Source organism: Elephas maximus, chromosome 18 (assembly GCF_024166365.1).
Source record: "Elephas maximus indicus isolate mEleMax1 chromosome 18, mEleMax1 primary haplotype, whole genome shotgun sequence".
Lineage (NCBI taxonomy): Eukaryota > Metazoa > Chordata > Mammalia > Proboscidea > Elephantidae > Elephas > Elephas maximus.
Genome location: NC_064836.1, coordinates 47422653 through 47447795, shown reverse-complemented (window position 1 = coordinate 47447795; position 25143 = coordinate 47422653). Strand labels below are relative to the sequence as shown.

At 39.3% G+C, this 25143-nt stretch overlaps 1 protein-coding gene across 4 annotated transcripts in view; it reads left to right on the top strand.

The window, feature by feature from the left end:
• The first annotated feature begins 1640 nt into the window (after positions 1 to 1640).
• LOC126061805 (ATP-binding cassette sub-family C member 2-like) overlaps positions 1641 to 25143 on the top strand; it is a 105892-nt gene continuing 82389 nt past the window's right edge. For 2 of the 4 annotated variants that reach the window (XM_049858589.1, XM_049858588.1), the window contains exons 1-5: positions 1641 to 1869; positions 12053 to 12114; positions 18988 to 19129; positions 19803 to 19945; positions 22446 to 22623. In XM_049858589.1, the coding sequence (XP_049714546.1) occupies positions 1798 to 1869; positions 12053 to 12114; positions 18988 to 19129; positions 19803 to 19945; positions 22446 to 22623 (597 nt within the window). In that variant the 5' untranslated portion in view covers positions 1641 to 1797. The other 2 variants (XM_049858590.1, XM_049858591.1) reach the window with 2 other exon arrangements.

Below are 25143 nucleotides of genomic sequence, written 5' to 3'. Positions count from 1 at the left end.
AACGGGGCCAGAACAGCAAGTTCATATAATACCAATTTACACTAAAACACAACTTCTAGTCTGACCTTGGAGTTTCTGTTTCTTGAAACTGACTAACCAAACCCAAACCCATTGCCACTGAGTCAATTTCAACTCAGAGTGGCCCTATTCGACTCAGTAGAACTGCCCCATAGGGTTTCCAAGGAGCTGCTGGTAGATTCAAACTGTAGGCCTGTTGGTTAGTAGCCAAGCTTTTAACCACTGTGCCAGCAGGGCTTTGGAAACTGACTACTGACAATTTTTCAAAAAAACCCAATGCCTAAGGCAAAATGGCCTAAGCTATTCACTAAGTTACTTACTAGGCTATTGTGTGACTTAAAGGTAACTTAAGGAAACCTAAAGGCTCAAGGTTCAAAAGAAGATTTCGGGGCAATGGCCAGGGTGTGTCGCCTCAACTTCACAGAGTTCAGAAATCTGGATTCTACGAGAAAGAAACTACTTCTCACACGTATCACCTGCATCATAGTAACTTGGACATACCTGTGCTTCTTTATACGTGGCTCACAGTCTCAATATTTATTTAAAAACAAGCTCTCTTAATTTCCATATTCCTCTTTCTATGTCAAGTGTTGCATTTAGCTCTTTGCTAGTCCTAATTACACAGCCCTGGTGGTGCGGTGTTGAAGGGCTTCTCTGATAACCAAAAGGTCAGTAGTTTAAGTCCACCAATGGGGATGCACTGCTTAAAGCGCTTGGCTGCTAACCATAAGGCGGGCTGTTCAAACCCACCAGCCGCTGGAGAAAGATGTGGCGGTGTGCTTCTGTTTACAGCCTTGGAAGCCCTATGGGGCAGTTTTTTTTTTTTTTTTTTAATTACTATGAAGTTATTTATTCATTATGGTGTTGTATGAGTAATTTGGAGAGTAAAATTCAGACTCAATGAATCGTTATGGTCTTCTCATACGAAGGAAATTATTTGTTGTTTTTTTTTTTTTAATTTTAAAGCCATTGCAATAAAATTGGCTCTGCAAAATCCTGAAACTTGTCATTAATTTTCTGTAGGGGTCAGAAGAAGGAGCACTGCTAGCCCAGGGGTTAACTGCTTGGTTGCTAACCCAAAGGTCGGTGGTTCAACCCATCAGCAGCTCAGGGAGAGAGAGACGTGGCAGTCGGTTTCCTTAAAGATTACATACAGCCTTGATAGCCCTACTTGAAATCCTATGGGGGCAGTTCTACTCTGTCCTATACCCAAAAACCCAGTGCCATAGAGTCGATCCCCATTCATAGCGACCCTATAGGACAGAGTAGAACTGCCCCATAGAGTTTCCAAGGAGCGCCTGGCAGATTTGAACTGCAGACCCTTTGGTTAGCAGTCGTAGCACTTAACCACTAGACCACCTTACTCTGTCCTATAAAAAAAAATCTATAGGGTCACTAAAAATCCGGAATCCACTCCAAGGCACACAACAACAACAACGGGTTAAAAAACAGTTTGCAAACATAAATGGCATCTCAAGAGGAGTGAGTTTTGTGCTTGTTATCGAGGGGATACGGGTTTTGTAACAGATTAATCCCGGAAACTGAAAAGTTGAGAACTATTCGTCAAGAGCAAACTTCCTGTAAGCCCTGGCTGGGATTCTCCACTCCCCCTTTGCACTCCGCCTACTGCGCCCTCTCCCCTCCCGCCCCGGGCGCGCTCGCTGGCAGGGGACTGCGGGCTGCGGGCCGGGCTGAGCGCACATCCTCCCGACTAGTCCCCCGCCCGGGCCAAGACAGGCGACTCCCTCCGCCTCTGGTCGCTAGGCGCCGGCGCGGACCATGTTTTCCAGTCGGTGGAGGTGGAGCGACAGCGTCTCCTACGAGAGGGTCTCCGGGGGACTCGAGGAGCAGGTAACGCTCATTGGTCCTGGAGGGAGAGGCGGGGCTGGTCGTCTGCTCCCAGGGCGGGGGAGACAGGGACAGAGGTGTTTCTGGCTCTGCAGACCCTGAAAAGTGGACCTTTGTCGTAGAGCCTTGTTTTCATAGTAACAAAACACACAGAGCAGCGCACAGACACAGGCACGTGAGAGCTAAGATATTCACCTGGGTGATGTGAAACCTCAGCCACCACCATCTCAGCCTTGCTGGCAGCAGAGGAGAGAAGGAGGCATCCCGGTGAACAGATTCTGTCCTGGAGGAGAGTGAATCAACCAGACCTCTCCGAAAGGGTAGAAGCTGGGGTGGAACTCTACAAGCAGTGGGTGAGCTACTAGAGCCGCAGGTGCCATTCTGAATAAATAATATTCTGGCTGTGAACAGACAGGCTGCTGGGATACCGAGGTCTGAGGCAGAGCCAGAAACTGCGCACACTCCACTGTGCCTTGCGCCTCCCGATGAGACCGCGTGGTTCTTCCACAATGAGAGTCACGTGCTAAGGCAGAAGTACAGAAAACGTCACTGCGGTCACCCATCAGGAGCGATTTTCCTAACAAAAGTTGCTTTTGTTTCACTGATCATCACTTTTCTGGACATGCCTTAGAAGTAGCCCTTAATACAAGTAGTTGTGTAGCTTTAACAAGGAAAACAAACAAAAACCAAAAACGCAGATTCCGGGCTCGGGGACCTTGTTCTAGTCCTGGCTTTTGTTAGTGACTCAAACTGTGAAATGAATATTATAGCTATTCTCATCAAGAATAAAATGAAACTGTAAATTTATTTGAAGAGTAAAACATTATATGTCAAGGACTTCTTTAAAAGGCTATGAAATATTAAGAAAAAAAAAAAAAAAACCCAGGGGGTGAATAAGTCTTTGGAAAATACTGAAGCCCTCCACCATGACCATATGCCTTTTTGACTTTACAGTAAAGATGAAGGTTTAATTCAGTAAACTGCCTTTAGCCACCTTGCAATTTGCCTGAATTAAATGTAGGTTGAGATTTTACAAAACTCTTAATCAGTTTTCTCAGCGAAAATTCCTGTCTGCTCTTCCTCTAGGATTTGCCCAACGTTTATCTCCTTCGTGTCTACTATTCAGCCTACTTCCTTCCCATCCCACCCTTACTTATTACTGTCTTCTAGAATATTTAAAACTTTGTGCACTGGTTTCTGGTGACTTTGTATATAAGTGTTTATTTGTAATCATTTCATCTTCTCCATTAAATTTCACTTTTCCTGAGGCGCCCTATTCACAGGTACCATGCAGCTATTGTAAAATCAACTCCGAGTTACCTGTGCTAACAGAAGACAGGATTCCAAAGAGTGGAATAGATTGTGATTAATTTATTTGTTTTAAAAATGAGTTATGTAATGTTTTTAATATTGATTTGTCTTTCTGTTTACCTCGACTAATATTTAAGTTAATGGGGCAATTGTGTTTCGGTGGTAGAATTCTTGTCTTCCATGCAAGAGACGTGAGTTCCATTCCTGGCCCATGCACCTCATGCTTAGCTGCCACCGTCAGTCAGCGGATGCTTGCATGTTGCTATAATGCTGAATGGGTTTCAGCAAAGCTTCTACAGACTGACTAGGAAGAGAGGCCTGGTGATCTAATTCTTATAACCAAAAAAACTAGCCAGTGAAAAGCCAATGGATCACGACAGTTCAATCCACAACAAATCGTGGGGATGGCCAGGACCAGATAGCATTTTGCTCAGTTGTGTGTGGTATCCCTGGGAGTCAGGAAGCAACCGGCAGTAGTAACAACAATATTTACTTTAGCTAATGTATAAGGAGATGACAGCTTGTACATGGGGTAGCCATGAGTCAGAATCAACTTGAGGACAACTAAAAACAACAACAACAAGGGTCAGATGGAAAGAAGGTAACCAAGGAGAAAGTTGGATAATTGAGAGGAAATAATGTGATTTTAACAATTTTCTGAGGTCATCTACAAAACGATGGTCTGAATGCAAAAGAGTAAGCACTGAATTAACTTCTCCAGTCAAAAACTACTTGTACTTGTGTCACCCGATGAAAACCCCAGGTTTTGCTCAGTGTGACTTGTTACAGCCCACAGACAAGAGGCCAAGGTGGGAAATAAGAAAGACGCCTATATTTCCTTGTACAAGCAAAGGAGCAATTGGACTGCTTTCCCCAAGACTGGGGGCAGGCAGCTTGGGGAGGTGGGCGTTTACAGAAAGCAGACAAGGCAATGCAAATTCATCATGAATATTCATGAATTCACCTTTATGCAGGAGCTCAGGGCTTGGGGATGACTATACATTTTCTCTAGACAAGGGTTCCATCTCCCAGAATGGAGGAAGAGGTTTATTTTCTTTCATCAGGATGTTAAGTCTGGCCCCAGAGTCTGTTTAGTGGTCATCTTGTCAAGGACAGTTTCAGAAGAAAGTGCAGCTTTTTCTGCTGTGCGTTGGAGGATCAGCCAGAGCAGGTGTCTCTTGGAAGGGTTGGGCTCTGAGGCTCCCGGCCTCACTTGATGGGCTTAATTAATGAAGTCTAGAAGAATTGACTTGACGGCACTGGGCACTGGGTAGACTTTATATTGGGAACCCTGATGGCGTAGTGGTTAAGTGCTACAGCTGCTAACCAAAGGGCTTGGCAGTTCGAATCCGCCGGGCGCTCCTTGGAAACTCTGTGGGGCAGTTCTACTCTGTCCTGTAGGGTCACTATGAGTCAGAATTGACTCGACAGCACTGGGTTTGTTTTGGCAGACTTTATATTATCCTACCTGTGCTCAAAGTCCTTTCTTTTTTCGGCTTACTCCAAATATACCTGCATTTTGTTGACTTTTTTATATTAAAATATATTTTCAACTCCCATTATTTTATCACTAAATGCTTTTTAAAAAATATTGATTGACTGTTCTTCAATTTAGGTTTAAGTACTATTAACAATTTCTTCTTCTCCTATGAGTAATCTCTATTCATCTTCCTTTCATAGATGATTGTATTAGTTTCCAAGGGCTAATTAGTTGCCGTAATTACCACAAACTAGATGGCTTAAAACAACAGAAATGTATTCTCTCCCACTTCTGGAGGCCAGAAGTCTGAAATCAAGGTGCCGACAGGGGTTTCTTTTGGAGACTCTGAGAGAGAATCTGTCCAGGCACCTCTCCTAACTTCTTGTGATTCTTGACAATCCTTACCTTGTGGACGCACCATTCCAGTCTCTGTCCCTGTCTTCTCGTGCTGTTTGTTCTCCTCTGTGTATCTGTGTCTCTGTTTCCAAATTGCCCCCTCCTTTATGTGGGTGTTCTCCTACAAAAGCACCAGTGTTTGAGTTTAGGGTTCACCCTAAATCCAGGATGATTTCATCCCCAGGTTCTTAACTAATCACGTCTACAATGACCTTATTTCTAGATTTTGAGGCCCCAGGTAGATAGGAATTTAAGGGGGGGGGGGCACTACTCAACCCATTGCAACGGTTTATATAGTTTTATTAATTTCTAAATCATTGAGAAAATATTCCCATTCATTATTTGCTAAGTTGGTTGCCACTAAGCCCTAGTGGCACAGTGGATAAGAGCTCAGCTGCTAACCAAAAGGTTGGCAGTTCAGATTCACCAGCCACTCCTTGGAAACCCTGTGGGGCACTTCTGCTCTGTCCTATAGGGTCACTATGAGTTGGAATCGACTCGATGGCAATGGGTGTTTTGTTTTTAAGTTGGTTTTATGATCTAAGATTGGTCTAACTGAAATTGAAGGAATTCTTTGACTTGAATTAAAGTTCAAAGTAAAGTCAGTTATTAACTAAAATGTAGTATTAGTATATTCATTGAATGTCCCGTGTATAGTGATCTTGATAGATTCATGGACCAGGACTCCATTTAGAAAGGATTAAAAATATGAATTTTAATTGTGTTTTTTAATGTTATTTGTATGAAGCCAAAAAAAAAAAAAAGTTGAGGACTTCATATTGAAAACTTTGTGAATTATATTTAACGGTAGAGACTTTATATTTTTGATACAGTAAAGCTCAGATGAAAATCCCTATCCTGTAAGATAGGAACATGACTTTCTGATTGAATTTTAGGGCTGGTATTATGGTAAACTATGACTAGAATGTTTCTAATTATTTTTGTTGTTGGCAAGGATTAGCATTCATCCCTTCACTTATTCATGGAAAATATGTTTATTATGAGCTAGGGCCTGTGTCAGGAGCCCTGGTGGCATATCGGTTAAGCACTTGGCTGGTAACCAAAAGGTTGGCTATTCGGACCCATCCGGTGGCTCTGGGAAAGAAAGACCTGGAGATCTGTACCTGTAAAGATTACATACAGCCTAGGAGGCCCTGAGGGGTAGTTCTACTCTGTCACATGGGGTCGATGTGAATTGAAAATTGACTCAGCAGCACCTGACAACAACAACAACAGAGCCTGGATTAAATCTGGAGACACAAAGATAAATCAAATATAGTTTCTGCCCTCCAGAGGCACTGAGTCTAGCAGGAGAGAAGCGCCTGTCAGCATATGATTAGGCAGTTGAGTAAGAAGTTGAGTAAGAGTGAGGGTAAATTCAGTGGCTGCAGATCTAGAGGATCTCCCAGGGGAGTATGTTGAGATTGTTATGGTAACAGTCTCAGACCCAAGCCTTGGGACCTGGGGCAGAGGAAGAGGAGTCATCAAAGGCTGTAAATCCTACACAGGCTTGAAGCACAAGTAGGAGTTAGCCAGATATGATGGAGAAGGACCTGGACAAAAGGAAAAGTTCCCTATGTAGCAGAAAACAGCATGTAACAAGTACAGATTTAAAAGTGTGAAGTTATGTTGGAAGCTAAATAGAACTAACTGGATTAGAATCCAGTCTCATACTTTTAGTTGGCGCGTCTGCGACAAGTTTCTTAAACTCTGGACATTAGTTTTCTCATCTCTAAAATGAGTATGACAAAAACAGTTCACTGCAAAGTATGTTATATTTAGTGAGATGATATACTTAGTACAAAATTTTGTGCTTATTACATCATGCTTGGTAAAGCAGAGGGTCAGAGAAAAAGAGGAAGACCCTTAATGAGATGGATGGACCCAGTGGCTGCAACAGTGGGCTCAAGCATAGCAATGATTGTGAGGATGGCACGAGACTGGACAGTGTTTCATTGTGTTGTGCATGGGTCGCTATGAGTCGGAACTAACTTCAAGGCACCTAACAACAGCACAGAATCTAGAACATAGTAAGTAATTAAGAAATGTAAGCTCTTTTTCATTTCTAGATGTTTACCCTTCTCCATGGGCCTGTACTTCCACTTTCCCGTAGTTTGCTTGCTCCACTGTTCACAGAATCCTCCTTCAGTGTCCACAAAGAAAGCTCCTGAAGATAGGGAATATGAGATATTATTAATTGTTTCAGTCAGTCACACAAGCTGTATCCTCATAAAGCCATATCTCAAATTTGAACCGAAGGAAGACTGAAATCCACACACATCACCAAGTCCTGGACCCCAGCTCTACTGTGTTCAGGTGATCTCAGGGCACTTCCTGCTCTCTCAACATAATTCAGAAATAACAGGATTTCCATTCAAGTGAAACTTGCCCTTAAGTCCTCAATGTCTTAGTTATCTAGTGCTGTTGTAAATGCCACAGGTGGGTGGCTTTAAAAGACAGAAATTTATTTTCTCATAATTCTGGAGTCTCAAGGTGCAAATCAGGGTCTCAGCCATGTCGATTCCCGACTTATCAGTAGCCATGGGTGTTCTCTGGTTCCAAGGTGCTCCTCAGTTGTACACAATCCTCACATGTTGTCTGCCTTCCACTATGTGTGTGTCTCCTGGTCTTTATGTAACTTAGAAGTAATTAGGATTAGGATCAACCCTATTCTGGTATGACCTCATTAACATCAAACCAAAACCAAAATCAAACCCATTGCCATCGAGTCATTTCCGACTCATAGCGACCCTATGGCAACTGTGTAGGATAGAGTAGAACTGCCCCACAGAGTTTCCAAGGAGCACCTTGGCAGATTCAAACTGCTGACCTTTTCATTAGCAGCCATAGCACTTAACCACTAGGCCACCAGGGTTTCCCTCATTAATATAACAAGAGAAAAAGGCCAGATTACAAACAGGATTGTATCCGCAGGTACAGGATCAGAAATTAAACACGTATTTTTGGGAGACACAATGCAATCGATAATACTGTTTATGGAATACCTACTATATGCCCAGTGGTAAATAAATACAATAGGTAATAAGATTTAGAAAACATAGGCCTGTATTCTTTTCTGTAGTGACTTTAGGAAGACGGGAAAAATAAGAAGCTCATTGGAGCCAATTACGTCTGTGGGCTAGAAGTGCTATCAAAGAATAGGGTGAGTTAGGACTGGGAAGTGTTTAACGGATAAGATGGGAGCAAGTTAAAATGCTCAAAGACGCTCTCAGAAATGCCGTGTTCTATTTTTCTACATAAATGACTATGTAGGAATATTTGATAAGCTCAGTATGACCCCTGCTATGAATTCAGTAGTTTCCTATTTATTGAGAAGTCCTTTATATTTTCTTGGTGTTTGGTAAAAATTAATTGCCTTCACCAGACTTTTTACCTGCCTGCTGTTCCTCCTGGCAGGTAAAATGTGCTTGGACTTTACTGTGATCAATTCAATGTAAGATTTCCAGCCTGCATTTAAGGACGCTATCTACCAGAGAACTAGTTTTCAAAGGGAAAAATAGACCTAGAAGGAATGTTAAACATTGAGTTTTTAGTCAGCTGAAGCAATTGTATCTCATGGCTTTTGCTATTTAACAATCCACCCCAAAATTTAGGTACTTAAAATAACCATTTTATATAGCTCATAATTTCCTTGGATTGGCTGGGCCATTTTCCAGTTTGGGTCACTTTAACTGTTCTTTGCTAGTCTCTCTTAAGCCAAAAACCCATACCCACTGCCGTGGAGCCTATTCCGACTCTTAGTGACCCTTAAAAATAAACCAAACCAAACCCTTTGCCGTCAAGTTGATTCCAACTTATAGTGACACTGTAGGACAGAGTAGAACTGCTCTACAGAGTTTCCAAGGAGCACCTGGTGAATCCAAACTGCCAACCTCTTGTGTAGCAGATGTAGCTCTTAACCACTACACCACCAGGGCTTCCTAGATGGTCCTAAATTATTCAGCCTCCTGCCTTCTTCTGATTGTAATCAGAAGGCAGGAGGCTGAATAATTTAGGACCATCTCACTGACATATCTGGTGGTTTTCAAGCTGTTAACCAGGGTGACAGGCTGTCAGATGAAGCACCTTGGTTCTCCTCCACATGACCTGGCTAAAAAAAAAAAGAAGACCTCGGGCTAATTCACATGGTGCATTCAGAGTTCTAAAGAATGAAAAGTGAGAGCAGAAGTAGCAAGTGAGAGCAATATGGTAACACCTGCTGTATTTCCATGATCAAAGCAATATACCAGGCCAGCCCAGATTCAAGGAGTGGGAAATCGATTCTACTGATGGCGTAGTGGTTAAGAGGTATGGCTGCTAACTAAAAGGTCGGCAGTTCGAATCTACCAGGTGCTCCTTGGTGACTCTTTGGGGCAGTCTGCTATGTCCTGTAGGGTCACTATGAGTCGGAATCAACTTAATGGCAACGGGTTTGGTTTTGGTTTTTTGCTCTTGATGGGAACAGCTACAAAGAATTTGTAGACATTTTCAGTCTACCACAGAAATACACGTGTTTTGAGCTTGATGACGATTCTTTCATTGGTGACGAATTAAAATCTTGTATGCCATCAAGTTGGCAACTCCCTATGAAATTTGAACTGATGTTATAAAATATGTTCTCCAAGTTAGAGATTTTCAGGACATTTTCCAAAATAATTTGTGCACATATTTTCCAAATAACATGTTTGGTAATAATAATGATAATGACATCATAGCTAATATCTTTGAGTGCTTGTTTTGTGTCAGTGGTTTGATAAATATTTTACATTTATGACTGTATTTAGTTCTTACAGCAATCTTATGAGTGTAGATACTATTTTGGTAAATTCTGTATATCTTAAATAATGTATTATTTGCTGTAACTCAAAGAACAGATTTGGACTCCAGTATCATGCCTTCTGGAGCCCTTGTGGCACAGTGATTAAGAGCTATGGTGAGCTACGGCTGTTAACCAAAAGGTCGGTTTGTACCACCTTGGAAACCCTATGGAGCAGTTCTACTCTGTCCTGTAGGGTCTCTATGAATTGACTCAATGACAACGGGTTTTTTTTTTTTTTTTAAATCTTGCTTTCTACTCTTACTCAGGACATTTTGCTATTGGGATGGAATTTTGTTTCACTTTTTTTTTGAAATGTAGAATAAAGAAATGTACTAAACACTTATTAAATTTGAGTATGGAGTCAGAACTGAGTTTGAGAGGATCACTGAAAAAGGTTGTTAGATGTAAGACAATTTATAAGAATCAAATTGAACTTGGTGCTCAGTTTTACTTCTAAAAATACAAAGAGGTGGATGCTGATTCTAAAAATGTGAAATTATTATTTATTGAGGCCTTTCCTTTCTAAATTCATTTTCTTTTGGTTTAAACCACCATGGAAATGCTATAACCCCCAGAAAATATAATTATGATGAAAATGTGTATGTAATTGTATACTTACACAGAAAATATATATTTAAACGCATATACAGAAATAAAATATATACCTGTTATAGTCACTTATTTTCTCTATATTTTTAAAAAGAAAATGTTTTCAATTTAGCTATTAAACATACTAAATTATGTATGCATACATATCATATTTTTACAAATATAACATGTGCCTTCTATGTTTGTTTGCCAACCACTCTCTCCCCCCATGAGTTATTTTCATGAGTGCGCTATGCTAATTTTTTTTAGCGGCAGCACTTCTGAAAATACCTCGAGGAAGGAGGGAGTGGTTGTCAAACAGAAGGCTTGTGTTATTTGTGTAAAAATAAGGTATACACACTGTCACATAATTGTATTAATTCAGTAAATAACCATATAAGTTCAAGGAACTGTATAAAGATATATATTTCTTGTTGTTAGTTGCCGCCAAGCCTGTTCAGACTCGTGGCAAACTTGTGTGCAGAGTAGAACTTCTCCATAGGGTTTTGAAGGCTGTGACCTTTCAGAAGCAGATCACCCTGCCTGTATTCCAAGATGCCTCTGGGTGGGTTCAAACCACCAACTTTTCGGCTAGAAGTTCAGTGCTTAACCGTTTGTACCACCCAGGGACTGACAATCTTTCTCTCTCCCTCTCTCCCTTTCTCTGTATATGTCTCTCGTATTTTTACATGGATAATGCATGTGTTATACATTTTTTGCCAACCACAGAAAACCCCCCTTTCTATTTTCATAAGCAACCTATGCTGTGCATTATATATGTGGGTGTGTTATTTGTGTAAAAATAATGTGCATACACATATATATTTATAAATGTACACACAAATACATACATATATGTACGTGCATGTGTATATATATGTATAGAAAGTGAATACATACATACACACACACACATGCACACACAGGGGAAAGAGGTGGCAGTCTGTTTCAGTAAAGATTACAGCTTCAGAAACCCTGTGGGGTTGCTGTGAGTCAGAATTGACTCAATGGCAGTGGGTTTGGTTTTTTGGGGTTTATATAAATGAGTGTGTGTGTGTATATAGATACAGATTATAAGGAGAGACAGAGAGAGAATGAGAGAGAGTGACACAGCAATTTTAGAAATGATTTCCTTCCCAACATAGTTTAATAATATGTAGCCTATTGCCGTCAAGTGGATTCCGACTAATAACGACTCTATAGGAGAGAGTAGAACTGCTCCATAGGGTTTCCAAGGCTGTAAACCTTTTCGAAAGAAGACTGCCACATCTTTCTCCCTCAGAGTAGCTGGTATGTTCAAATTGCCAACCTTTTGATTAGCAGCTGAGTTCTTAACCACTGCACCACCAGGGCCCCTTAATACTATGTAAACAAAGTCATAATGTTGGAAGAAATCTTAAAATTTTTCCACCCCAACAAGTATGCAAGGTTATCTCCACTTGATTGTATTCCTTAGGGATTATGATTTCAACATAGGTGTAATTGTTAGTAAAATAAATTGTTTCCTGTCTATTTTCCAGCTGACAAAAATATTTCAAATGTAAATGAAGTTCATTTCCATCATACACTAATTGTTGTGTTTTTCTTTTTAGAAATGCAGTCCAGAGAAAAGTGCTTCATTCTTCAGTAAGGTGACATATTCCTGGTTTAGCAGGTAGGAATTTTACACATTTGTTTGTGGCACACCAAGCTGAAGAGGATTAGAAGGCAAGCTACACTTAAGTGTGATTATTTAATCTAAGTATGGATATTTTTCCAAAGTGACTTTGTAAGGATTTTTTTCTCATAGTATTTATTGCAGAGAAATAACAGTTAATATGTGCTAAACTGTTCCATGAGTTGGAACCAACTGAAAGGCACATAACGTCAACAAGAACAAACAGTTCCACATATAGGAGTGTACTAATACTCCTTTAACATCCTTGTCCCTTTTATGGGTTTTACCCTCATTAGCTCTAGGGAATGGCAGAAAAATTAACATTTTTTTTGAGCATCATGTATGTGCTACCTAAGCCCTCTGAAATAGGCAGTAACATCCCTATTTACAGGTAAGAAAATTGAGTCTCAGGGAGAGGAATTAACTTGTCCATTGATAGCCAGGTGGGAACACACGGAGTTAGTCTTAGAAGCCAGTTCCTTTTCGAGTCTATCTTTCATGCTTTTTGCACTGCCATTCTGCCTTTTACTGAGAATATATATACCTGTATATTCTGCTATGGGGGAAGAAAATGGAAGTAGAATACTATTTGCACAATTAACGATTTTTATAAAATGTATATTCTGCGTTATCCCACAGAGAATAATTTGTCCATAATGTATGAGGTCTCAGAAATACATCCGGAAATTTCCAGGGTAACCTCTGACTTTAACAAAGGAATTAAATTATATTAAACAAGGAGAGTTGACATTTTCTAATTTTATAAATTCAGAAGCTTTCTTTAAAAATGCATTTCTTTTTTTCCCCATAACAGAACATTTTTGTTCAAATGAAACTACATTTATCTTGTTTGTGCCTCTTACTCTGTAATTGGTAGAAACTAAATTGCTCAATTTAATCTACACCTCTTTTCAAGTGTAGATGAAACGTTTTTAAAAAAATTGTTCATTGTGTACTAGATATCTTACACTATGGTGACTTTTAAAAACACAGAGATGCATGATCTAGTCTCTGCCTTCCAGGAATTCATAGGAGAATTAGGAAGATTAAAAAGTAGATTATTAATTACCAAAAATGGCGGAAGGTGACATTAGTACAATAGAGACTTAAACACAGATTTTCAAAAGTGTCATATACCCAAGTTTTCACAATTAGGAAATGTTTCATAAGTAATTAGCCGAACATTTAAAGAAGCAAGGACTCAGTCAGGTGGTTCCAAGCTGAGTGATGATCACAGGCAAGCCAGAGGAATAAAAGAACAAAAGAAAAATGACCCCTCCACACATTGTGGTATGTTGGATTTGCTGGGGATTTAGCTAGAGGGCGAGATCTTGAAGAATTCTCTAGGACACCCTGAAGGCAATGAGAAGCCACTTAAATTTTTAAACAGAGAATTGTAAATATTTACATTTTAGAAAATTATTTTTGTAATTAATTTTGAGGCTTAGATATGTAAGAGGTGAAAATGGAGGCAGGCGGAATGGTTAGGATGCTTTTCCTATAACCTGGAAGATATGTGATCACAGTCTGAACAAAACAAATGATAAAGGAGATGAAGAGGAAGGAACAGATTAAAGAGCTACTTAGGAGGTAGAGTTGATTGGATGAGAATATTGATGAAATGGGAAAAAGTCTAGGATAACTCAGTTTCTAGCCCCGATAATTGTGGGGTTCAAGTCTGGTGAAAAATTATGGGTTCAGTTTGTTGCAGATTGAATTTTAAATGGCTGTGAAGCATCCACATGAATGATATCTAACAGATGTTTGGATACATGGATCTCAGGCTTAGGATGAACTTTGGCCTTTGGCCCGTGGATTTGGAAGTTCCTGATTATAGGTCATTAGTTGAAGTGATAAGTATGAATTTAGATCACCCAGGAAGAGTGCACATTAAGTAGGGCGGACAAATGAAACATTGGGAATACCCAGTTTTTAAAGAACAGAAGAAGGAGGAATCTACCAAGGAAGCTGAGAACAGGCATCCAGAATGTAAGAGGAAAACAAGGAAAGAAAGGTGTTGAAAGCTAAGGAAAAGACAAACATCCAAGAAGGGAAAAAAAAAAGTGGTCGGTAGAACCAAATACTGAAAAGGGGTGAATTAAAATAAGAACTGAATGTTCAGCATTAAATTTGGTAACTTTGGGGATCACTGGTGATTTTCACGAGTGCCGTTTCGGTAGAGAGCTTATATACTTGGGGAGTGATATTAAATTGCAAAAACTGTAGGAATTCACTTAAAGAGGAGGACAAAATTTTTATATCAATATGCAACATTAAGTTACTATAAAAAAGAAATGGTTAGATAGAAATGATCTAAATATGTGCTAGTTACAAATAGTAATTTTGATTAAAAAAATATATATATATATTTGTATTTAATTTTCCATATCTTGATTCTATTTCATCCATTAGTTGAGAGAAAGAGTGATGTCAACTCTGGTTTTAAAAAAATTCAGAATATTTTTAAGGCTCAGGATATCATAGTATTTAAGTAATGCAAATTAATTAAAAAATATCATTTTAAAACTATGATAATAAGCTATAGAAACATATGTTAGCAGGCTTAAAGTAAGAAGCAGAAATTAAATTTAATAAGCAAGATAAAACCAAATCAAACCGGTTGCTATTGAGTCGATCCTGACTCATAGCGATCCCATAGGACAGAGTGGAACTGCCCTATAGGGTTTCCAAGGAGCAGCTGATGGGTTTGAACTGCCGACCTTTTAGTAAGCAGCCAAGCTCTTAGCCACAGTGCCACATAAGGCAAAACAAATTTTAAAAGTACGGGAACTTGGTGTCTTAAAATCCGTATCTTAAAGCAATCAAACAAACCAACAAATCATAATTGCAAAATATCACATGTATTTTGTTTTTAAATTTAATATTTTAGAACTAGATAGAAAGGATTTTGATAGTATGCTGTTATCTGGAACTGTCACTGGCATGAATATAATTTGATTTCTTATCTGGCGATTAGACAATTGCAGTTGAAACAGCTATTGTTTTGAGAGATGACCATCTGAAAACAATGGATAATTGTGCTCTCAGATCTGTTCTTCCAGCTTCAGAGTAAAGCCAGAATTGTTTCTGAGGCCAAATTCAAGTGTCTATGTAAATAATTCAACTACAGGTTAGGGAGAATAATTTTGTATGAACCTTAATTCCTGAGGCAGTAGCTGTCTAGATCATTTCAATTATCAAATAGTTACCCAGCCTTTATTAGTGAATATAAACTGTCATCAGTGGACAATGGACAATCATGGTCATAGAATAATCCCTGTGGCATACATGAAAAAACCTAGCTAAATTCTTTCATAGGTCACAGTTGAGTCATTATCTTAACCAGAGACACATTATTTGATAGGTCCTACCTTTTCCTTGTATATTCATAAAACTTAATTTAATTTTCATTTTAATGTATCCCATCCTATGATTTTGGGATAGACAGACTTCAGTCATTTTCCAATAACACAATCACTCCTTCCTGGAAGTGTTTATAAAGGTGATTAAGAGTAACAAAATTGACAATGCTGCCATAGCTCCGTAGTTGCCAAGGGTTCAAAAATTACTAATCTACAAAATTTACATTTGATCCATAATATTTGTGTTGCCTTTTCAAGGGTCAGCAACTTGTCCTCCTAGCCAGCTGCCACTTTTTTGCTACTCTCACCACATTAGTTGGGTGATATAATTATGTATTCTTACTAATGTTAGATATACTCAAAATTCTAAGATAACAAAATTAAAAACAGAGTAAAAGTATTAGATGTAAAGGCCTTTGGTTAAGTTACCACTGGTTTATGTCACATTTTAAAAATTTGAGCAAGTTTCTGGAGTTACTGGCATTTAACCACCTATAAAAATGGGACCCACAATATCCAAAACAATGGACTCAGACTTACCAATGATCACGAAGCTGTCTCAGGAGCAGGCACTGTTTTGTTCTTTTATATATAAGGTCACTGTAAGTTGCAGCTGATTTGACGGCAACTAACAACAAAGAAAAATGGGAAATTGGTACCTGCTCTACCTACCTTGGAGACCTGGTAGTGTAGTGGTTAAGAGCTCTTGCTGCTAACCAAAAGATCTGCAGTTCGAATCCACCAGCTGCTCCTTGGAAACCCTATGAGGCAGTTCTACTCTGTCCTATAGGGTAGATGTGAGTCGGAATCGACTCAACGGCAATGGGTTTGGTATTTGTTTTTCTACCTGCCTTAGAGAATTGTGAGGATGAATTTAATATATCTGAATGTCTTTTGAAAAAAATTTCATTCGGAAAATGGAAGATACATGTGTAACTCTTATTGCTTTAGGAATAAGGTCCAGAAGTTTACGAGATCCATTGCATCGCATCCTGCACTCCACTTCCTGGGAGGGTCAACAATTACGCCAAGTTGCTTCCCTCAAAAGCTTTCTCAACATTTATTTAAAGAGGCACCACTTTCTCTTTTTTCCAGACTCTAGTGTGAAATGGTATGATCAGTCAGTGTGATGGGAAATTGATATTGGCCACAGAGAGAAAGATGGGGAGGAAGTACACACCTGGGAAAAGAGAAATTACAGAAGTTGGATACCGAAGCCACGTGACTCACAATCAGTTCAGCTTAAGTGTCGCTTTCAGTTGCTGCATTATTGGGAGACTGAGCACGAAAGCCAGGGGTCACTTCTCCCCGTGAACCAAAACCGCTGAGTTTTGCAGATTTCTGATTTGAAATGCTGAGGCAGTAAATGTTATTAAAAATGCTTTTGTGAAAATCAATGCAATCTTATTTTGAAACTGAATATTTATTTTATGGAATGGATTAGAGGGACTTGATATGACATGAAAGAAGTTTATTACTTAATACGTTTTTAAAAATGTGCACTGTAGGAAAACGTGCAGCGTGACTGAGCCAACAGAAATGTGATTACTGAAGTTCCCTTCTCAGTACGTTTAAGCCTTTTTTGTTCAATATGAATTGTGGTATGGTATAATGTAAGTAGAAACCTTGGTGGCATAGTGGTTAAGAGCTACGGCTGCTAACCAAAATGTCAGCAGTTTAAATCCACCAGGCGCTCCTTGGAAACTCTATGGGGCAGTTCTACTCTGTCCTGCAGGGTCGCTATGAGTCAGAATTAACTCGACAGCAATGGATTGGGTTATAATATAAGTAAAGTTGAATCCAGTGGAGACTGATTAGCACAGGGCTTAAATCCATTCCAGAGTCAGCCGATTGAGATTATTCAGTACTGATGGCAATGACCAGAAAAAACCAAACCCATTGCCATTGTGTTGATTCTGACTCTTTACAGAAGCAGACTGCCACATCTTTCTCTCAAGGAGCGGCTGATGGGTTCAAACCACTGACCTTTCAGATTGCAGCCAAGCACATAATCACTGCACCACCAGGGCTCCTAATGTCAATGAAAGCAGTCTCAATTTGGAACAGTGCAATGCTAGGATTTGGTCTCTTGGGCTAATACACTTCGTAGTGGTAAGAACTGAGGATAAGAGTTGGTAGACCTGGGTTTAAATATGGATTTAATTTCCTACTGAACAAGTCATGTAACCAAGCTCACAAGCTAGGTATCATCTAATCGTATCACTTAGGATTGTGTTTGCGTTCATGTCACAGAATAGCATGAATAAATGCCATTTATTTTCTTATTTTGGGGGAAGAAGACTTAAAATAGGCTGGTGAACTGCCTGAAAAATGTGATGAAGGACCCGGGCTTTTTCTGTCTTCCAGCTCCCTGGCCTTATTGTTTGGCTCCTCACTCATTGAGGCAATGATGAGTTCTGTATCTTGGGTATCGTGTGCTCAGTTCAGGCAGGAAGGAGGAAGGGCAAGGAGAAGGGAGGCAAAGTGTTTTCTCCTCTTGGAGTTGTGTACATGTTCATTTGTAAAGTCATATTCTCCCCAGCAAATTTATGTTTAGGTACTATTAGCCAGAACTTAGTTATATTATTAATTCCAAGGAAAGGGGAATGAGATTACCAGGACTGGTTTAGATCAATTGCAATTCTTAACTATGTGGCTAGGGTAAGGGCTTGCCTGCATGCAAGAGATTTTCAAGTGAATAAATCAGGTTTCTGTTAGCACGAAGAAGGTGAAGCAGAGGGATGGCTGTGGGTTAAGCACAATCCATTGTTTGTCACATTAACTTATTTGGATGAATACGGTGACCATACCTCATAGTTTGCTTGGCATAGTCCCAGTATAGACCCGTTTCTGTTGCATTCATTATGTCCCTTGGGGCAAGCTCTTTGAATGGAGGAAGAGTGGAATCTCTAAGAAGCTAATAGAAACTTACCATGCTCCTTAAGGCATCAACTTGGACAAAGGCACTGTTATATTGGCTAATATTCAATTGGCCAAAGTAAGTCATATGGCCAAGGCCAAAGTTTATCACAAGGACATGTACTCCACATCCAGTGGGACAATCTATAAAGTCAAGTGGCAAAGGATACATAAGTCTCCTGCAACCAGGGAAAGTTGTAGATGCAGAACATGGATCATTTCTCTTTTGATACTAGCCTAAAACCAAAGGTGGGTTCTTAAGTGGTTGGTGAATACCTTACTATGGAAGTTAGCTATTTAAATTTCAGTGAGAGAGATGGGGGAGGTGGGTGGTATATACCCCAAATATGATGTGAGTAAATAGTGTTTCACTAAATGATTGGATGTCTAAGTAACCCTTCTAAGAACTGCAAACGATTATTATTGCACATTACTGAACTGCGGGGTAAAGCTGGATAATATTTCAAACACAGTATCTAGCCATTGTATCCTAATCAATCAAATAATTTATAAATCAAAGAATGAAATAAATGTATGCAACTGGATTATTGGTTTTGCTAAATTGTTTACCTTTCTCTTTTATTTTTAGAATAATTATCTTAGGCTATAATAAACCTTTGGAAAGAGAGGATCTTTGTGAACTGAACGAAAGTGATTCCTCCTACACTGTGTGTCCCATTTTTGAAAAACAATGGAGGAAGGAAGTCTTAAGGAATCAAGAGAGGCAAAAGGTAAAGGTAATTGATTATTAAAACCCAAGTAGTTAATTACTACCTGATATTAGATAAAGCTTTTCCAAATATGAGATGTTATTAATAGAAAATCCCTAAAATATGTGAAATAACAAGCCACTTTCATAAGCACAATTGGTTGTTAATTCAGCTAATTTCTGCAATTGAATTATCCAGCTTGCCTTTAATGTTCTATATTATATCTATATCTATCTCTGTGTCTGTATCTGTATCTATAGCTATGTCTGCATCCATCCATCCATCCGTCCGTCCGTCCATCCGTCCGTCCGTCCATCCATCCATCTCTATCTATCTATGTACCCTTTACACTTCCCAATAGGAAAATATAATTTCAAAATATAAACTGTATTTCATCTCTTTTTTATAATAATGACATAGTTTTAAAACTTATAAATGTGATAAAATACAACTGTGTCTCTTGCTCTGTTTATGCCATGTGGTATCAATAACACTAAGTAGCCCAAAGATACACCATACGAGTGATATGGGTCATATTTTCAAGTTTAACTGAATTTATTCCTTTCTTGTTACCTTGTATGTATTTTCAAGTACATTACTAATTTGATGGTTAGTTTACGTATAAGGTCTTTCATTTTTATTCATCTTATTTCTGTCCACTTTTCTCATTGTTTTTATTTTGTTTATCATATAGGCTTCGTCTTGTAAAGAGGCACATATCAGGAAGCCATCATTACTCTCCGCATTGTGGAACAACTTTAAGTTCGTCCTGATTCAAGTTGCTTTATTCAAAGTATTTGCTGATATTTTGTCCTTCACTAGTCCACTTATAATGAAGTAAGCTGAAGTCTTGTGTTTTTTGTTTTCCTCCCCACAGATAAATGAGAAGCAAATGTTTCACTATAAAAGTTCTAATAAAAAACAGTAGGTGATTTTTATTTCAGATATAGACATTCTGTCAGGCCTGCCTGTGATTCAAATGCAAATGATGGTAAATGTAGTCAGTATTTACTGAAGCCAACTAAACACTGTTCTAAAATCTTTATATCTTTGAATGAATATAGTGAATATATATAGTGAATATCTATACATTCATTATCTTATTTAATCTTTACAACAATCCTATAAAGTAGGAAGTATTGTTATGCCCTTTATTACAATGTAGAAACAGGGACAGAGAGGTAAACTGATTTCAGGAAACACAATAGACAATACTAAGAGATAATACCAAAAACCAAACCTGCTGCCATTGAGTCGACTCTGACTCATAGCAACCCTATAGGGCAGAGTAGAACTGCCCTATAGAGTTTCCAAGGAGCGCCTGGTGGATTCAAACTGCTAACCTTTTGGTTAGCACCCGTACTTTTTAACCACTATGCCATGAGGGTTAAGCACTAGTTAAAAAAAAGAAAAAAGAAAGGTAAGAGGATAGGGAATGTCAGTGCAAGGCATGGGGAATTGCTATTTATGTTAAGTGTTTAGGGAAGACATCAGTGGTAAGGTGACATTGAGCAAAGTCCTAAAGAGAGTTAGAGAGGAAGCCGCAGTGATACCTTGCAATTACAGGAGACAGGAAAGGCAAAGGCCATGAGTCAGGAATGTGGTTGGTCTGTTTGAGGACCCATAAGGAGGCAAGTTGAGGGTGGAGTAGAGAAACTGAGAGGGAGAGTGATAAGATTGAGGTCAGAAAGATTAGAAGGTGGCAATGATCTTGGAGGCCTTATAGAATATGATGAGGACATTGGCTTTTATTCTGGGTCAGAAGGGAAGCCTTAGAAGGATTTTGAGCAGAGAATTATATGATTGGACTTAAGATTTATAAAGATCTGTCTGGCTACTGTGCAGAGAATAAAGAGGAGCAAGGGTGGAAGAAGGAACGCCAGTTAGAAGACTATTATGATAATCCAGGCAAAAGTCAGTGGTGGCTTCAACTATGGGGTAGTGGTGAAGGTGATAAGCAGCAGTTAGATTCTGGCTCTATTTTAAAGGCAAAGCTAACAGAACGTACTGATGGATTGAGTGTAGACTGAAAAAGGAAGAGAGTAATCAAGGTTGCTTTCAGAAATTTTTGCTTGAGTAATAAGGAATAGACTTGATGGCAACTGGTTTGGTTTATACCATTTACTGAGATAGAGAAGGCCTAGAAAAGAGTAGAATAGGAAGTGGGGTTTGCTTTTGGCCTTGCTGAATTTGAAATACCTATTAGCCATTGTATAGGAAAGAGTTACCTTAGCAAGCTTGACTGCTACCGTAGGAAAGCCTTGCTTACAAGATCAGCCAGTTGGCTGATATCTGACTATCAGGAGAGTTCCCATCACTGTAACTGTTAAGAGTGGCTTATTGTTTGTACAAACTGTTGTTAAACTATTTTTACTATTCTGGTTATCTATTGCTGCAGAATAAACCACCTCAAAAGTTAATGGCATAAAACAGCCGTTTTATCATGTTCATAATTTTGTGGGTCAGGACTTAGGCAGGACAGAGGACATTATTGCTCTGCCTCACAGTGACTGCCGGCCTCAGCCAGTGACTTGAACAGCTAGAGATGGGTGCTGCAGTTCAAATGGGGCCATATATCTAAGGCCTTGGTTGTGGCTGTTAGCTGGGTTTCCTTGGTTCTTTTCCACGTGTGCTGAGGTTAGAATGTCCAGGATGTAACGTTACTGACAATGAATGCCAGGAACTCTGAATTTTAGTCAGTGCTTATAGTTGAGGGACAAGCAGAAACCAAGGAGGTTATGATAATAACCATCCTAATTGTCTTCCGGTACCCCAGCCTCGACTCTGATCATCATGACCATGCCATCACCAAACTTAGGAGGAAATAAAGGATGTGGAGAGAGATATCAGATATGGATAAAAGTAGCAATAAAAAGTGAGCTATAATTTCAGCCTTTAAAAACTTGTGTTTCATCCTCAGGGTCTCCTATTTAAGTTCTGATTGTCATGTTTCCCTTTATTTGGCAAAATGTATGATTTTGAAACTAAATTTTTTTTTAAAATGTCTTTAGTTTCAACTTTTCTGATGAAACTAGACCAGAACAGAGTAAATTATTTGATGAGATTGCCACATGAAAGCTAGAAGATAACCTCTCATCTGCAAGCCTGTGAGCATGATTGGTGGTTTTATTTACTTTCTGATCTAATGCTTGAGTGAAAAAAAGAGAAGGGTGCCAATTAGGCAAGTAGAGAAAATGAACAGGTAGGGATGTGTGTGTGTGTGCGTGCGTGTGTGCGTGTGTGCCACGTTTTGACAACACTTAACTCTCATAAGCATTTAACTGCTTTAGATGTTTAATATTTCTTCCCCTTTCTCATTTTTTTATGTGACAATCAGGCAGATGATCATTTTCTGTGAACACCACTCTGATTTTGACTGGAGTGGCTATGGCTATGCGGTGGCACTTTTTGTTGTAGTCCTTTTGCAAACCCTGGTCCTTCAGCAATATCAACGTTTTAACATGCTTACCTCTGTAAAAATCAGGACAGCCGTAACTGGACTCATTTACAAAAAGGTAAAAAAATGACAGAATTCCCAATTTCTAAATTATTGTTTTTCCTTAGATGCTTTAAAAGTAAGGAGACTAGAAAAATAGGAGGGTATATCAAAAAGTTCTTAGGGTGCCCTTTGCTTTCTTTAAAAGAACTTTGACTCATCATTGTTAGTTGTCAACTTCTGGTTGACCCTAATCCAGAAAATTAAGTGATGATCTCTACCTACGGTTATATCATTTAACGCCTCCTTGGAAACCCTGGTGGCATAGTGGTTAAGTGCTACGGCTGCTAACCAAAGGGTCGGCAGTTCAAATCTGGCAGGTGCTCCTTGGAAACTCTGTGGGGCAGTTCTACTCTGTCCTACAGGGTCGCTATGAGTCGGAATCAACTCGACGGCACTGGGTTTGGTTTTGGTTTTTGGTTTCGAAAGGGAATGGAATTATTTTTATGCATATCTACATTTATGCATCAATAAGGTATCTTCTTTTTATAGTCATTTTCATTTTGCATGCTACCTTTGTTGTTCCCCTGTGCTCATTCTCTTTCATTTTTCCGTGTAACAAAGCCATTCTTCTTTATGCCTTTGTATGCTTCTCTTTCATTCTAAGTCCCAACCCAAAACCTGGTTGATCCTTATATGTGGGTTAACCTGAAAGCTTAATTTACTTTTTCTGGTTTTGAAAATACAATTTTAAACTCTACCTTTTTTCCATCTAGAACCAGATTGTGATCTTTTATTTATATCATATTTATAAACAATGAAAGTTTTCTTCCTCCCATAATTATTAATCAGTTATTCAGTCAACAGGTATATCTTGAGTTCTTACTCTGTGCTCCCCTATAAATTATGGGCTTGTCAAGACTTGGACTAGAAACTTATTTATCTGTTATATCTTCATCTAAGACAGTGACATTGACTCATTTGTATGGAAATTGGATGACTGAGTGAGTGAATGAATGAATGAATGTCCCCTACCTTCAAGAAGTTGGGAGGAATAATTAACATACATTATGAATGTGTGGAACTGAATGCAAATTTTGTAAGAGATGAGATGAGCAGGAAATCCATAAAGGTTGTATGCAGACAAGGAATGTTTTGCAAAATAAAGGAAGCTTTAAAACGGTCTTGGAAAGAACAGTAGAGTTTATATCAGTAAAAGCAGTTAGTATAATTTGGGCTGAAACTGGGCATGAACATTACAGGCCCTTTGGCTGTTGAGCCTGTCTTAGTTATCTAGTGCTGGTATAACAGAAATACAAGTGGGTGGTTTTAATGAACAGAAATTTATTTCCTCATAGTTTAGTAGGCTAGAAGTCCAAATTTAGGGTGCTGGCTCTAGGGGAAGGCCCTCTGGCTCTCTGTTCACTCTAGGAGGGAAGGTTTTTGGCTATTTTTTAGTTCCTCAGTTCCTTGGTGACCTTTGGTGACCTTCATGCAACATTGCTTTTTTATATCACAAGAGAGATTGATTTAAGGCATACCCTACACACACCGGTGTGTGTGTGCTACACTAATACTGCCTCACTAACATAACAAGGAAACCCATTCCCAAAAGGGATTATAATCACAAGTATAGGAGTTAGGATTTAAAACACATATTTTTTGGAGGCACAATCCCTAACAGGGTCAAAATGGCATGAAGTGGTTTTAGAGGCCCTGCAATGACCCAGGACCAACTGAACAGGGAAATGGTAGCTGAACTTGAAGCAGGTCCTAGCTCCATAGAACACAGTCCAAATACAGAGTCAGAGAGGCTGTCCCAACTCTAATTCTTGTTACCAGTTGCCATCAAGTAGACTCTGACTCGTGGTGACCCCATGTGTGTCAGAAGAGAACTGCTCCACAGGTTTTTCAATGGCTGATTTTTTGGAATTAGATTGCCAAGCCGTTCTTCCAAGCCACCTCTAGGTGGAAACTCAAACCTCCAACCTGTCAGTTAGCAGCTGAGCATGTTAACCATTGCATAGGGACTCCAGTCCTAATTCTAAAAAAAAATTCTAGAGGCAGTAAATTTGAAGGAATCCAAAGATGCAGGAAAAAAAAAGTATAGATATTCCATAGGGAGCTCTGGTGGCCCAGTGTTTTTAAGTGCTTGGCTGCTAACTGTAAGATGTGTGATTTTAGCCTACCAGCTATTCTGAGGGAGAAAGATGTGGCAGTCTGCTTCCAGAAATATTTACGATCTTGGAAACCCTATGGGGCAGTTCCACTCTGTCCTGGAGGGTCACTATGAGCTGCAATCGACTTGAGAGCAATTGGCAATGGATTATATGTATATGGTCTGTATGGAACAGGATTCACCCAGTGATTAAAGCACCAAGGTACAGGATTTGGTGGGTTTACAAGCATGTAGGAGTAAACTATAGTCGAAAGTAGAGCAAGCTGTCAGAAATAAAAAGGAAAATCAAATATTGCAGGTGAGTCCATTGCAGGGGCAAAGAGAGCCGGGAGGTAATGTAAGATTACAGTGACTACAGGGGAGGAACTCTGTGATCGCTTGGTCACTTGGTCATTGTTTAACAACACAGGGCACTCAAGG